This window comes from Peromyscus eremicus, chromosome 18, assembly GCF_949786415.1.
Source record: "Peromyscus eremicus chromosome 18, PerEre_H2_v1, whole genome shotgun sequence".
NCBI classification, from domain to species: Eukaryota; Metazoa; Chordata; class Mammalia; order Rodentia; family Cricetidae; genus Peromyscus; species Peromyscus eremicus.
The window spans coordinates 20,898,546-20,915,339 of record NC_081434.1 but is presented as its reverse complement, the minus strand read 5'-3'; the positions used below and the strand labels follow the sequence as shown (position 1 = coordinate 20,915,339).

General features: G+C 37.0%; 1 protein-coding gene across 1 annotated transcript in view; it reads right to left on the bottom strand.

The window, feature by feature from the left end:
• Positions 1-16,794, bottom strand: part of Otogl (otogelin like) — a 140,317-nt gene that overhangs the window by 14,276 nt on the left and 109,247 nt on the right. The window contains exons 38-51 of the mRNA XM_059245619.1: positions 15,336-15,513; positions 14,365-14,507; positions 14,127-14,150; positions 13,944-14,036; positions 11,763-11,952; positions 8,974-9,188; positions 6,937-7,078; positions 5,659-5,844; positions 4,491-4,703; positions 4,000-4,104; positions 3,662-3,769; positions 2,397-2,498; positions 1,977-2,081; positions 1,852-1,892 (exon numbers count right to left, since the gene is read on the bottom strand). Of these exons, the coding sequence (XP_059101602.1) occupies positions 1,852-1,892; positions 1,977-2,081; positions 2,397-2,498; positions 3,662-3,769; positions 4,000-4,104; positions 4,491-4,703; positions 5,659-5,844; positions 6,937-7,078; positions 8,974-9,188; positions 11,763-11,952; positions 13,944-14,036; positions 14,127-14,150; positions 14,365-14,507; positions 15,336-15,513 (1,845 nt within the window). The remainder of the gene's footprint in view (positions 1-1,851; positions 1,893-1,976; positions 2,082-2,396; positions 2,499-3,661; positions 3,770-3,999; positions 4,105-4,490; positions 4,704-5,658; positions 5,845-6,936; positions 7,079-8,973; positions 9,189-11,762; positions 11,953-13,943; positions 14,037-14,126; positions 14,151-14,364; positions 14,508-15,335; positions 15,514-16,794) is intronic.

Below are 16,794 nucleotides of genomic sequence, written 5' to 3'. Positions count from 1 at the left end.
TTTTTTTTCCTAGGCATTTGGTTATGAGAAAAGTAACTACTATGAAAGTTATTGTAAATCTTCATCATTTTGTGTAAACCATGGATAACATCACCTGAGCAAATGTAAAGTTAAATAATGTTGAAAATAAAATAGCAACATGCAAAGAGGGAGTCCATTACTTGATGCTATTCCTCACTTGTTTCCCAACAAAGCTTGGGTTTCAGATGTCTGAATGGGCTGGGAGTACACATAAGAAAAAGAGAAACATGTAAACATAAGAATGTCTTTGTGGAAGACAATGTCTGCTCTAATAAATGATGGTAGGAATATATTTTATTTTTTAAACTTAATAGCATATAACCAACATAGATATTTGATGAAAAGACATACAAAGTCCCACCAGTCACACTCTGTTAATAGTTAGTGGTAACCTTTTTTGTCTTAAAACATTAACTCTTGACATTTTTCTCTTTATATACTTATAGGTAATGCAAGAAAAGACACACAGTTACATTTGTGCCCCTTTCTCCTATGTAAAGTATGCATTAAAAGTTCACTTTCTGGAAGAATTATTCGAGATGCCTTTCAATAATTAAATAATTTCAATAATTAAAATAATGCTTTTTCCAATATTTTGCTTCATTTTAAGGACTTGGACCTTCAGTAATATCATATTAGTAGATTAAATTGTCTCTTAAATAACTATACATTACAGTGCATTATATTTTATGCATCACTTTTTTTTGACAGATCTTACTGTGGAACCCTGATTGGCCTGGAACTCTCAATGTATAAATGATGGCCTCAAACTCACAGACATCCACCTGCCTCTGCCTCATAAGCACTGTGATTAAAGGTATACAACACCTTGCAAGGCCACTTTCTTAAATTAAAATACAAAAGGTTAACTATCGTGATGTAATGTCATTATTTTAATCTCCTTCAATATAATATAATGAGGACAATTACATTAATTTTGAATAATTCAGAAATGAGGCCAATAAAGGGAGACTATATCAATTTTAACAACACAATAAGGCAATCAAAATACACATTCTTCCTCTCTGTTGTTGATCCAGCTGGGATCTCCCACTCACCCAAGCTCTCTTTCCCTCGACCCTCGCCCTTCACTACCCCCACTCCATGGTAAATGAAGACCACATGAGAATAGGAAGAAACAAAGTGCTAGAGAGGCCCACAGAAATCCACAAAGATACCCCCACAACAGACTGCTGGCAATGGTCGAGAGACAGTCCGAATTGACCTACTCTGGTGATGGGATGGCCAAACACCCTAATTGTCGTGCTAGAAACCTCATCCAACTACTGAGGGATCTGGATGCAGAGATCCATGACTAGGCCCCAGGTGGATCTCTGGGAGTCCAATTAGCGAGAATGAGGAGGGTTTATATGAGAGAGAATTGTTGAGACCAAGGTCGGATAAAGCACAGAGACAAATAGCCAAACAAACGGAAACACATGAAATATGAACCAATGGCTGAGGGGTCACCAACTGGATCAGGCCCTCTGAGTGGGTGAGACAGTTGATTGGCCTGATCTGTTTGGGAGGCATCCAGGCAGTGGCACTGGGTCCTGTGCTCATTGCATGAGTCGGCTGTTTGAAACCTGGGGCCTATGCAGGATCGCTTGGCTCGGCCTGGGAGGAGGGGACTGGACCTACCTGGACTGAGTCCACCAGGTTGATCTCAGTCTGTGGGGAAGGCTTTGCCCTGGAGGAGATTGGAATGGGGGGCGGGCTGGGGGGAAGGTGAGGGGGACGGGAGGGGGGAGAACAAGGGAATCTGTGCCTGTATGTAGAACTTAATTGTATTGCAAAATAAAAATTAAAAAAAAAAATACACATTCTTACCACTTCACACGTTGGCATGACAAGATTTTCACAGTTGCACTCTAAAAGGCAAAAATCAACATGTTTACCCGAATAAAAATACGTCAATGCATTGTGACAAAGTTTTAAGATATGAAATGAGTTACCACAATGCCAGTTTGGGCAACACTGTCCAGATACATTTTCCTTCACCAGATCCATATCTTTTGCACAGTCGAGGAATGGTGAAGGACAGAGGTTTGGCTCACAAACTAGGAAGAAAAACCAAATGGGTAAAGATGAAAAGATGAATCTCATGGACTTGCCGTTTCTCATCAGTTTGTTGTCACTACCAAGGCAAAGCAGGATTTCTAGTGCCCAGTGGCTTCTTCTTCTTCTCCCTGCCGTGTGCTCTTATGGATAGCATGAATTAAGCCATACTCGTTGATCTAGCCCAGTTCATCCCGTGAAGACCCCTGACAAAGGGGTCTAAGTTAACAGCACCACTGGACTTCTTAAACATCTAACTCTTTTTGGACTTTCCATTGACACATTAAGATATTTTAAATTAGTTAAGAGGGCCTTACCACAATAGTACTGTGGACAACATAAATGTGTAGTGTTCAGATCCACTGTGAGGAATTCCCCATCGGTACACTGTGGAGCTGGTTCAGTGCATGGTTCACAAACTAAAGATGAAACAAAAAAGCCAGAGTCACACTAAGCTAAAATCAAGTTAATGGTTTAGTTCGGATTATAAGCCAAATCAAAATAAAGTACGATATGTTTAATTAGGAAGTGAGGAAATAATTCATTGCCTAAATGTACAACTTTATGCTTCCTAAGTACAATGCAAAAGAGGATAGCTTATCAGAAATATAAGCCATTTATTTCCAGAGGAATTTGTTCTTATTGAAAGCAAAACAGCAATGATTAAGTTACTGTAATTATCTTATTTTTGTTTTGCCTTTAATCGGTCCCATTTATAGATGAACAGTGCACTAGGAATGTGTTCATACATGCCTCCAGATGTGATAATTTTCTGAATGACTCTGGCAAATGACTCATCCACACAGTTCTTACAAAGACTGTTAATAAAGGGGCCCCATCCTGACTGACTTCTCTGTGTGAAAACCCAAGTCTGACTGATTAAAATCACTTTCAATGGAATTTGAATGAGAAATGTAGACACAGTAGAACAGGAAGCAGATAGAGGTGGCATCTCTTCTTCCTCTTGAGCTTTTGTGCTTGCCCCTAAATCCTTGTTTGAACTTAATCTAGCCACTTGCAGTCAAGGAAACAATGGAATTCCAGGAGGTATCTTCTGATTTCTGGTGTGATAATTCTTTTGAACTGGGGAAAGGGTTTTCCTTATTATTCACTCTCTAGTTCATCAAACAGAATGCTTTGATCTGGGTATTTCTTAGATGTGTCTGATTCACCTGTACTCTTTAGGGATCATTATAGTTCACAGGAGGTGGTATGTAGACGTGAAGTTTTAAAATGGTCTTGTATGTCTTAGTACTGGGTATTATTCTAGCTGGGTCTTCTGGAAAAGCCCACACTAAATTTTCTTTTTAAAAGATAGATACTTTCCTCATTAAAGAAAAGTCTTGATTCCGTTATTTTGATGATGTTTGGACAGGTACACATAGTTTTGTTAATGGGATAAGTACTGACTGTAATATTATTGAGTTATTTACAATGTACTCTGCTTTCTACCATTTGCATTCAGTTCAGTTCCTACAAGATAACAGGACACCACTCGCCAGGAGGCCCATGAAATTCGCAGCAAACAGATGTTCCCCAGCTCCTTTCTCTTTTTGCTGCAAACAGTCTCCACAGTACTCACCACAGAAAGGGTAGAAACAGCAAGGTTCTCCTTGTCGGACCTGAAGTGTAAACTGGTCTTCTCTGCAATCTGGTGTTGAAATATTGGGGCATTTCAATGTATCACATTCTGCAGAATCACAAATATGTTTGAAAATGTGTATGAGTGGGACAACAGATAAGATAATACCATTTTTCACTTTGAATTGAGTGACAATCTTAATATAAAGGCATTTTTAGGAATTAGCAACTTCACAATCTTTTACAATAAATTCCATCCTTAGAGACCCAGAGGAAGAGGGCCTCCTCAGCTATTTCGAATGTACAGTGAGCTTTATTTTCCCTAATAGATGGACTTACCACATTCATACTGTGGACAGCAAGAAAGAGCACTATAGCCAACAATCAGCTTCTGACTATTCGTGCATACTGGAATGGTCATGTCACACAACGTCATGTCACAGCCTAGAAATAAGCAGCAGAGTGTTACAGAAGCAGTGAGCACAACTGGAATCTTATACTGCCATCTCAGAGTGGGGAAATGGCTCTAGTAAAGGTGTTTTCACTCCTAGGAAAGCCACCAAGCCCAAAACTGGGCTGTATATGAACACCAGCTCTCAGGATTCTTTGGGATTTTCTTGCATCTCTTATCATAATCAGAGATTCAGATTCCTGCCTTTTGCTATAGGTTGTTGAATATTGTTAATAGTTACTGACAAGTTTTTTTTACATGTATTTATATAACTCATTTTGAGAAAATGACACTTATGGAAGAACTTCATTGTTACCCTGCTGCGTTTTTCAGACTGATTAGAATGCATGTCTACAAAGGCTCCAGTTTATCCACATACCACAGACTTCTTTAGAACAACAGGTCAGCTCATCAACAAAGCCCAGGACAACTTCAGCTTCTCGTTCACAAATGGGGGAGGGCTCTTCTTCACAGACAGGCTTGATAGGAATAATCCTCCCATCCTCCAAACATTTGTAGAGGGCACATTCATCAATACCCCCATTCCAAATCTCTCCAGCACTGCGGGGCTGATCTTCACTGTCAGTGCATACTTCAAAAAAATCAACAATGTTATTTCATTTACAACCTGGGCACTACATCAAGTCAAGTCATGATGTTTTTAATTTTGGACCATGACTTTCCCATCAATATAACTGCAGGTCATGAATATGTACTTTCTCAGATTCTTCTTTGCTTTCTTCAGTTAGTACCTTGCATTGTTCTTTAACCGAAGTTGATATGAAGTCCACAGAAAATACTATTTTCTACAACTTTCCACAGGTGTTTTCCTTACTGGCAGTCACAAGCCTATTTCTGAAAGTATCCTTACATTTCTATTCTACCTGTCCTTCCATTTAGTTATTAGCAAAATTACTTTCCTTCTTGCCATGATTAAGACCCATATGACTGACAAAGTACTGTGTTGCAACCTTTAGAATTCTGTGCTTTTTAAAATCTACCACAACCATGAAGACATTATGCCAAAAATAATTTGAACATGAACACAGAGTACTTGAGTGTTTTCCCCTAGAAAATAATGCTATCTACCATTTCCTGCATCCTTATTTTCTTAAGGCACTGAATGCACAAAATGTTTTCTTTAATTATCATACGCTTCCCTCTTCTAACCTTAGAGACTAAGACCCATTAATTTCTCCATCTTACAGACACATTGCCTCAGAATCACAGAGGCAAAGGTGAACCACGATAAAAAAATAATTAGAACTTAAATTGACCCCACAATGTACTTTTAATTTTTAATTTACCTTGTTCTTTCCTAGTTATTAGTATATACATAAGTAAAGATTAAAGACCATTATCACCAAATATCCTAATTTTAACTCCAACTGAATCTATATTAAAAGCAAACTACAAACTCATTTCCTTTCCAACACCTCGGTCATCTTTGGTCAGTTTCCCTCAGCATAAATTTCCAACATACAAAAGATACCGTATGTGTGTGATTGCTGGATTCCTGAGCAATCATTTTCTACCTTAGTCCTTACCACATTCTCGCTCGGGGATGCACAGAGTTTTATCTGGCCGGTGAAGAATGGTTCCATTCTTGCACACACAGTCTTCTCTCAAATTCAGACACGTGGTGTGTCCATAGAACCATTTATTGAGACATGTCCTTGCTTCACATGGTCTCACACAAGGCTGATATTCCTTCCCCTCAGGGCAGCTCAGAGCTGTAGGCAATAAAGGACAGAATTTGCTAATAGCCAAGGTAATCTATGTGAATTCTGGTTGAGAAAGAGAAAGAGGTCAGCCTGCATTACAGAGATAAATTTTACATATTTTAGTTCTTTAAAGCTTATTTTTCATTTACTGCATAACCACAAACAAAGTGAGCCTTGTGAATTCAAATCCATCCTTCAAGTATCTAGATAGTATTCAGTATTGTAGTTGAAAGTGTTTATTTAATATATGTTAAATATATATTTCTAATATCCAGTACAAGTCTCTTTCAAATAAATATGGAGTCAACTATTACAAAGTTTCTGCATGCAGCCAATATTTCCATGCAGCCAGAGAAGATATAATTTTTCCTTTTCTCTGCAATATAATCATGGAAACACTCCTTAAATATGTAACTCAAACTAAGTTTTTTTTTAAAAAAAAAAAAAAAAGAACAAGAAAAAGCTGTCTGTTGAGGTTTACTCATTTACTGCCAAAAGAAGCACTGCTGAGCAGCTTCTAAACGATGCTTTAGGAAAATCTTGTTGATTTCCGCTGTTCTTAAAAAGTCGAGCTGTTCAAAAATGAATATTCAAGCCAGGCAGTGGTGGCACACGGAAGGCAGAGCCAAGGTGGATCTCTGTAAGTTCGAGGCCAGCCTGGGCAACAGAGCGAGATCCAGGACAGGCACCAAAACTACACAGAGAAACCCTGTCTCGAAAAACCTAGGGGGAAAAAAATGAATATTCAGCTTGTGGGGAGGTGGTATAAATTGGTTCAGCCTTGACGAGGAACAGTTTTACAGCGTCTAGTGAAATTGGAGATGTAGACGTTCATGATGAATCAAGAGTGATGATTCCTCTGGTGACACGGCGTGGTGGGCGGGGGCGGGGGAGGGGGAGAGGAGAAGGACACAGAGCTGAATTCCCTTTTATTTCTGAAGCTCGGTGACCACCCTTGCACTGTGACATCTGTTGTCTTTTTTCCACTCACCTTCTATTTACTGAGTTATTTTGTGACTGACCGTGAAACGTAGAAAGGACTGTGAAGAGGGGGACACTTTAGAATGACTAGAAGACATCACTATGCTCGCGGTCACTTACGGCAATACTCAGGGGTCCGCCACTGAACGCAGATGTCAAATTTGTTGCACAGAGCCACGTAGGCAGAAACGGCATCGCATTCATAGATCCAGAGATAGGTGTAGTTGATCCACATTTTTTCACAAAAGTCCCTTGGAGAGACCTAGACACGCATTTTACCACAAAATCAATTCTGTCTTTTTAACTTTCCCAAAGGCCATGAGCTAACCCCAAGCTATTCGAAAAATCAGATAGAGCATGTCTTTTATGCCAGTACATGGGGTGCAGAGGTGGGAAGGTGGATGCAAGTCTGAGGTCAGCCTGGTCTACACAGCAAGTTCAGGTTAGCCAGGGCTACATAGTAAGATCCTGCTTCAAAGAAGCTAAAAGAATCAAGAGTAGTAAATTAAAGTCATTAAAGTTTCTCTTAGATCTCAGTTTTTCAAAACTGTTTTTCATACATACACACACACACACACACACACACACACACACACACACACACATTTTAAAAAGAAAAATAATTGGTGATGCTTTTTTAAAAAGATCTAAATAATGATAAAGTGCATGGGTTTTTTGTTTTTTGGGTTTTTTTGTTTGTTTGTTTTGGGTTTTTTTTGTTTTTTTCAAGACAGGGTTTCTCTGTGTAGCTTTGCACCTTTCCTGGAACTTACTCTGTAGTCCACGCTGGCCTCGAACTTCCAGAGATCCACCTGCCTCTGCCTCTCGAGTGCTGGGATTAAAGGCTTGCGCCACCACCGCCCGGCTAATGGTGTTTATTTTTATGAGTATGCATTTAAAATATGTAAACACCCTACATTTACTTTCATCTAAATTTTGAAGGAAACTGACCTCCAGAAAAACTAATTTTTCCCATTACTTTGAACCTTTTGTGCATTCCATCGGGGAATTCATAGTCCAGGCTGACTGCAGAATCTGCTCTTCCCTGGTTGTCCACGGTGAGTTCCTTTCTTTTTTTTTTTTCTTTCTTTCTTTTTTTTTTTTTTTTGTTTTTGTTTGTTTGGTTTGGTTTGGTTTTGGTTTTTCGAGACAAGGTTTCTCTGTGTAGCTTTGCGCCTTTCCTGGAACTCACTCTGTAGCCCAGGCTGGTCTTGAACTCACAGAGATCCACCTGGCTCTCCTTTCTAACTACACCTTCCTCACTCTTCTCCCTAGACTGCCCTTCACCTGTATAGAATGCACAAAATGCCTTAGTATTCTCCTTGCATAGACTTTTGCACCAAATATTCTCTTATCCACATTGTTTTGTGTGTCTCGATCTTTCTCTCTCTCCCACTTCTTTTCTGGCAATGTGTGCCTTTATATGGTTCAGATATGTGAATCTACCTGAAGGTTTTTCCAAAGCTGGGCTCATATATATCTCCATACCATGTATTATAAATATCTGTTCACAGATTCCCCTTCTTTTAAATTTCTTGAAGGCTTAGGGAGGACCTTATTTGTACATCACAGAATTTTAGCACAGTCCCTATTATATGCTAGAGAAAATGGCTTACAAAACTTTGTACCAGTTTGTCCTTTTTTCTCTAACAAGAAATCTTTTTTATTGACACAAGTCTCTTAAAATATTTATTGAGAGAGCAAGAGAGTAAGGGGGAAAGTCCATAAACGGAGGAAACAAGAGCACACAAAGATCAATTCAGTTGACTAAGTAATGGTTGTGTTACAGGTATATATATGCACACTGGAGGATGGCATCATAGGAATTGATTACAACTTCGCTCTCTTAACTTCTAACATGGTTATCAAGCATCATTGATCTCTTTCTGCAGAAGAATTTATTCATGGCTAAGAATTCCATTTCCCTAAAAGTTATACAATTTCTAACAAAACGTAAGAGGAAAAATGATAATTATCCTTCCTGTCTCTATAAGTCTATGAAGAAGATTAAGCATCTCTGAACTTCAAACATACTGACAGAAGGACCAGAGAGAAGCTATTCTCAGTAGAATATCATGACAGGAATGGGAGCTTTTGCCTTTTTTTCTCTCAGAAACTCTAATGCAATCACGCTTTTCTGGCTGCTTTTTAACTTACTTTGTCATGGCATGGAATGAAAACGTCTCTGTTCAATAACTCAATGCAATAGCTGCAATCATGTTCAGTACAGTTCCTAGCAGGTCTTCTCATTGTTACTTGAAATGATTTCTCAATTTCCCAGCTCCCAATAAACAGTTCTATGTCTTCCATGTTGGTAATAATGGTGCCGTTCTGCATCCTGAGGTCATCGTCTGGATTGTCATTGCAAATTCCTTGAAAGTACATGTGGCTTTTAGATGGGAAATTTTTCACTATCACCAAATACAGGCAATACAGCTAAACTGGTTTAATACTTGGTATTAAATGAGTGAATAATTGATTTGAATGAAATTATAAGCATCTGAATTTGGATATTCTTTGACTTTGGCATTGATAGAACATTTAAAATTATGTCTTTTTTATAAAATATATGTTAAGTGAATATGAAGGAAATCATGTATATGAATATTCTGCTCCTACAGTATCCAAACAAAAACAAAATTAAATACTTCATAGAACAGTAAATACTTAATGAATTCCAGTCTTCCCTTCTACAAGGAAAATCTTGTACAAACATAGTAAACTTTTCCTTTCAATAAATGTTCCTACTCCATTATCTAGCTCATGACATAACTCCAGGAAAGGGTCATTGCGATGGTTATTGTTAACTGTTGACCAGATGTAGAATTACCTAGGACTCAAATTATGGACAGACCTTTGAGGGATTATCGTGCATGTCTGTGAGGGAATACGTGGGCTGGGTTTAGTGATGTAGGAAGATCCACACTAAAAGTGGGAGGCACCACTCTCTGGTCTTGGGTCCTAGACTAAATGGAAAAAACAAAAGGAGATGAACACAAGCATTCATTGCTCTCTGCCTCCTGGTTGTGAGTGTGACGTGGCCCACTGCTTCAAACTTCTGCTGTCTTGATTTCCCTGCCATGGGGTACTATACTTTTCAAATGTGGATCAGGATGAATATTTCCCCTTAAATTACTTTTGTCGGGATATTTTTTAACAGCAATGGGGAAAGAAACTAACTGGTAGAATCTGGTTGGCACAATCCTTACAAATAATCTAGAGAAAATCAGGCAGCTGATGGCAGTCACCTGAGCTAAAAAGATTTATTCAATATTAGGATATCACTGTCAGTGTTTGAACTACGATTGGTGGTTAGAGAAAATATTTCTTCAAGGTATTTTGACTTATTGACATGCTGTAGCCTTGAACTTCTTTGAGGAAGGCCAGACAAATTACTTTTACTCTTCATCAGTAGAGTGTAAAACAAAGAACAACATAGAGAAATATCCCCAGGTCCCTGATCAAACCTCACCTAAATCCCACCCTAATTTAACCTGTCATTTTTCTTAATTCTCAAGACTTTGTTCTGTAAAACATGTGAATCAAACGTTTTCTTTAAACATCAAATTATAATCCCCAAACAGGAATATCAGCATGAATACAGGTTGCATCTGTAGATAACTTTATACATCAAAGTAGTCTAGTTCTTTACATATAAACTTTTGTAGTGAGGATAATAGCAAAACTATGTGTTAGTTTCAAATACATTTTAAAAAATGTTTTCATTCTAACCACCATGCAAAGGGTTCACAGTACTATGAAGAATCTGATGCCAATAATGGCTTCCTATCTAGTATTCTCTCAGTCATTCTTTTTGACTAGTTTCTTCAGCCAACACTCAGACTAGCAGTCTTCATGAAACATAGACATCACTTTAATTAACCAGACATCTCTCGCTGTAGTAGTCATATACTTAGGCACTGATCTGTGATTAGCACAAATGTTAACCTAGTCTCTTCCCTACACTGCTTATTTAGAATCTAGTTATTCAAATGACTGGCTTCACAAGAGAAAAATACCATGAAAATCAAATTAAAAGCCATACCACATAGAAGAAATATATCATAGGAATAGATATGAATTCCCAAAGTTAGCTTTGTTACTCAGTAACTAATGAATTATTATTTAAACTCAATAATAACTATTTTGAGAATGATAATCTCAAGTCACCATAGAAGTTTGTGCAATGTTTAACATATTCTTGGTAGTCAAGGAAATATGTAAACCATATTTAACAAAATATTAGTGTGAATGAAGTTCAAAAAATGTAATATGTCTTCATATCACATTACTGTGAAGAGCCCTTATATTGAGCTTTCTAAAACACAACAGATCTGGTAGTTTCAAATTTTTGTTATATGGCTGCAGATATGTCCAGTTTGACTTGAAACTCCATGTATATATGTGTGTGTATGTGTGTGTTAAATATTACAAAACTAAGCCTAAGCATAATGTTAAATATGAGCTGTACACTTCACGGTAAAAGTGGTATGAATATTCAGAACAGTAAATTCTTCCAAGATGGCTTATGTTTTTCCAGAGTTCAGACATTAAAATATAAGAAGGAAACAAATATATAAAATCATTTAACCTTTGTTTATCTTATTTGAATCAATTAAGATTACACCAGGACCAATAAATATATTAATGCAGGCTAAAATTAAGTGAGATAAAATATACCTAACAACTTATGATTGTTTAGTGAAGAAGACTTAGTCTACATACTATAGTAAGACACAATAAATATGCATTTAAATAGAATATTTAACCTGAAATACATTTCCTTACTTCATTTGTTAAAAGTCATCACTTCCTAAAGCACTTCCATGAAAAACTGAAAATGAGCATCACACGGCAATCTAGAAAGTGGGCCACTGGTGTACAAAGCAATGTATGTAAGAAGGAAAACGTATAAGAAAATGAGAGATTTCAACATCAGAACTCACCACAGAGCCCTTCTGTATAGGACGACAAGTTAAACCGGGGGCCGAAGTGAATGTCTATGATTCCTGTAAGGTGAGCCCACTTTATGACTAGCCCAGCAGGAGTAGTAATCACGTACATTGTCCCCGAATCTTCTATGAGCAGCTCTTGACTCGAAAAGGGCAAAGGCACAACAATAGAATCCACGTCTACCTAGAATTACACATGTAGAGCCCTTAGGAGATTTCTTGAAATATAGAAGTGAAAATTAGGCTTTTATATAACATGGGGGCTTTTTAGTGTGTGAGATGTTACTTCTCTTGTCATCCCATAGCTTCTGATAACTTCCAGTCTCTCTTGCTGACCCTTTGCTCTGCCTTGATATTTTCAGTATTCTCTCTTCGTTTTTCGTTTTTCTTGAAAAAGTAAATTTGTTTCACATATTTGCTTTAGTCTGATTCCCTCAACATGGTGATCAGACCATTATTAACTAGTACTGATTTAAGACAGAGATTCTTTTTTCTTCTATATCAGAATTCAAGAGTAACAATGTTCAGAAGAGTCATCTATCAAACTTAATTAAGATTAAGAATTTTAGTGATTCTACTTCCTTGGTTTTGTTTAGATTTTGGGCTTAATTTTCAGTATGTCCATTTGATAATATTATACTTTTTTTTTTTTTTTTTTTGGTTTTTCGAGACAGGGTTTCTCTGTGTAGTTTTGCGCCTTTCCTGGAACTCGCTTTGGAGACCAGGCTGGCCTCGAACTCACATACTTTTAAAGGAGATTATACTTTAAAAAACAGTGACTTGAGGTCATTATCATGATATAGAACCACGAGCTGTAAGTAACAGCAATTTTGGTAAGGTTACATCTCTCACCCATCTTCTGGGTCCTCATCTTTGGACCCTGCTCCTGTTGCCTCCTCCATTCCCAGCTTCCTTCCCATTCCTAAGACTTCAGGGTTCGTCTCCTCCACATAGGCCTGTTTGACCCTCTCTGTGAGTGTGTCATCTCCTTTCTGCATTTCTCTGATACATTACTCATAATTTTAATCCCTTATCTTCTATTTTCCAACTACCAGGCCTGTATACAAAATCCACACAACTACAAGTCAATCGATATTAAGATCAGTGTTGTATCATCTCAAATAATACTTTTAGTAACTGGTTATTTGTTTAACAAATGACCAGCAATTGACCAGGAATATGTTCAACTGAGGCAAACAATAATAATAATAATTCCTTCCATACAAATGCTCCAAATAATAGCACTGACTATATTTGAGTTTATTTACTATGTACTCTATCAACTTCTATCAAAATAAAAAATATGCAAATACAATCACCTAAAAATTACCATACATGTATATTTTAGGTTTCACTTAGTTAAACCCTTTTACTATCCTATTTTGTGTTCATTTTAATATTAATTATACCATAGAATCTATGGAACTGTGGTAATGTAGTAATTATGCCTAAAAAGCAAGATAATATGCAGTCTATGTAAAGTAAAACCTTCGTACATTTTTCCTTATTCTTTAGATTGAACCATTTAGATCTAAATGATGTATTCAACTGACAATCCAGTCTTACATGCTAAACAGATTCCTTGGGATTAGAAGTTTTCCTACAAAACTACTCAATTCCTTTCAAGCATTTCATAATTTTGTTTAGGTTATCAGAATAAATTCAAATATGCTATCTTTCTGTTTAAGTTAGTACTTGTTCATTAACATATAGTGGTGTCAAAAATAAAACAAAATATAGTGGCATCAACACTTCCAAACTAGCCTTCAGTCTGCCTTTCTCCTGGTGCTCTTCCCTGGCATGTTCTTGCTCCTACTGTTTTCTACAGATTGCTCCTTCCTCTTCAAAGCTTTCCCCTCATCAGACTTGACACATGAACCCTAGTTCTGGGAGAAGAAACTTGGTGACTCACATCATCTGAGAGTTTGTTGGCATGTTTAATGTGCCTCCCCCATTAGTCACATGGAAAATAAATATTTGAAATGCCTTCACATAAATGGAAGGAAAATATCAAACTAAGAAACACATCTTATAACTTCCTGTGACAAGAATACTTATCCATAAGAGCAATAAAAAATACACCAATATATTTAATTCCTCTTTTTGTGGAAATGATTGTTTTGCATAAGTTCCTACCATAATCCCATGTGAGAACATTTCTTAATATGTTCTTACCTTTCTTGCTACTCTGTTGATAAGTATTTCATGTATAGATGTTGTCACATTTAGCTTCTTAAAACAAAGTCCTGAGATTCTTCCAAAAGAACCCTTCATTTGGAAACAAATTAAAATTTTATGATGTTAAATAGTTTTAGTGATAAGCAAAATGAACTTACTAAATTATTTGCAAATACTCACTGGTTTTTTGAGGGCATTTCCATTCTGGGGAAAGAAAGAAAGAAACACATTTAAAGTAAATGCACTAATTGTCCTTCAAAACCATCAGAGTAATATTATAAATCTATTATAAATACTTTTACATGAAAACTTCTTTTGTTTCAATACAATTTTATCACTGTGGAATCCAGGGTGTTACAATGTACATGAGCTACAGATTTAGGAAAAAAAAATGACCACAAGATGGATGACAACCTACCTGATTTATGGGACATTTTTCAATGTGAACAACTACAATTTCTCCAGGGATTCTTACTAAGATGTAAGAAGCCTTGTTGGACAGTGCAGCACTGTTTCCATCAAATGTAATAATGCTCAGCTCTGATAACATGGAGCACCGGCCTAAGACAAAACAATGCAGCGTGGAGGTTTTTAAATTATTATTTGAATTTTTAAACTAATTCCTCTCTTAAAAATATACCTACTTCCCAATTCCCTCTACTTTCAGGTAGTGTTTTTTTCGATTTTTTTTTTTTGTGTGTGTGTGTGTGTGTGGGTGTGGGTGTGTATACACAGTTTGTGTGTCCCATTTCATTTAACTGGGATTTGATGTGTAAGCATAGATGGGAATTATTTCCTTGGGTGGGAACAATGTATTAAGTGGCCACATTACTGAGACTTCCTCTTCCCTGTAGCCTATAGCTCTCTGTGGAAGATAAGAGAGGATAATTTTTAATTAAGAGGTGGATTTTTAATCAAAGAACATTATATAAATAGGTATATAATTATTTTTAAACTACGTTTTTTAAAAACACAAATAACCCAGACCTGCTACAGGGACCAGAAAGTCTAGAGATGGGATCTAGCACTCTGGTGCAACAAGTCCTCCATGAAATGCTAATAACTGCTGTAGGCAGGGAAACATGATCATAGCCAACCACAAGATCTATTCTATTCATACAAGGCTCTACCTTGTTGCTTCTGAAATGACCTCAAGTTTTCTGAATCTGGTTTAATAGATTCAGTTCTAAATGGGCAAACATTTAAAGAATGCCTCATTAAAATATATTTGAAGCATGTGGGGAAAATGTGTGTGGTGGGGTGGGGGTTGGAGAGTGACATGATAATCTCAAAACAAACAAAGAAACCCAAAATTAAACAAAACAAAAAAATCTCAACACTGTTCTCTGATTCAGGCACTGTTCACTGTATGAGAAAAATCAAACTCACAGGGACATTCCCACTCAGGACAGCATATATCAGTGTTCACTTGAACAGGCCATCCTCGGAATCCACAGTCTGGCATTTCCACGTCCTTTGGGCAGTTCAGAGACCAGTTGTAAAAGGTCCATTCCATATTAAGGCAGATGTATTGGCTACAGTTATAAACAGGATCAAATTGTTGAGGCTGATAACAGAAGAGCAAAATCAGTTAGGTTTTCAAACTCAGCTAATGCTCTCAGTTGAGTCTTCAATTTTGCATTCACATTGTCCTCATAAGTGAACATGTAATTAACCAAAACCTTTTGAAAGATAATTAAAAATTTGCTCCAACTTTTTTTGTCAGATCATCTCTGCAATAATCAATATATACTTAGGATTTATGTTAACATTGACTTGAGATCAGAAATATCAAACTTCTAAACAAGAGGTTTTTTTCTTCAATTTTCTAGATCATTTTATAAGTAGATTTGTTCAGTGAAACTTACAACTTAATCATACTCAAATATTTCATTAATAATGTATGTATGTAGCTAGTAAGAGGTCTCATGGGGTAAATGCCCTTGCCACCAAGCCTGATGGCCTGAGTTCAACATCACAAGAGAGAATTGACTCCTATAAGTTGTCCTCTGACTTCCATATAAACATCATGACGCATGCGCGTGTGCACACACACACACACACAAACACACACACACACACACACACACACACACAGAGTTCTATGAGCCAATAATTTCATCATTTTCGTGATGGCATATCACTATGTTGTACAGAGCCTCACATATAGTATCTGCACAACAAATATTTTTATGAATCATCGATTTACAGAGAAAACCCACCAGATATTTCTGTTTTTCTATTTTTTCTTTTATTGAAAATAGATTCTTTTCATGCAGTATATTCTGATTTATGCTTTCTCCTCCCTCAACTCCTCTAAGATCCTCCCCACTTACCCACCAACCCAAATCCACACTCTTTCTTTCTCTCCCTCCTCAGGAAACAAATAGGCATCCAAAAATAATAATAAAATAAAATAAAAGATAAAACAAACAAAAAATCAAACTAGAAATGATAAATTATAAAGGAAACATTCTTAAGGTCTTACTTAACTATTACTTTGTTTTTCTTATTGCAGCCAGAAATTAATAAGAATTATCTGAGTTAGTTAAGAAAACACAATTGTGGACTATAGAGATGCCCCAATCACTAAAATGCTTTCATTTCAAGTGTAAAACCTGGGTTCAGGCCCTAAAATGCTTGCTTAAAAGCCTGGCGTGGAGAAGCATTCTTGTAATCCCAGGGACAGTAGATTTCTGGGCTCACTGTCCAACCAGGCCATCCCACTCAACAAGAGCCAGGCCATTGAGAGACTCTTTGTCAAAAGACAAGGTGGAGGAATCCTGACGACCAACACCCAAAGTTGTCCTCTGGCTTTTACATGACATACACATATGTGCGCGTGCGC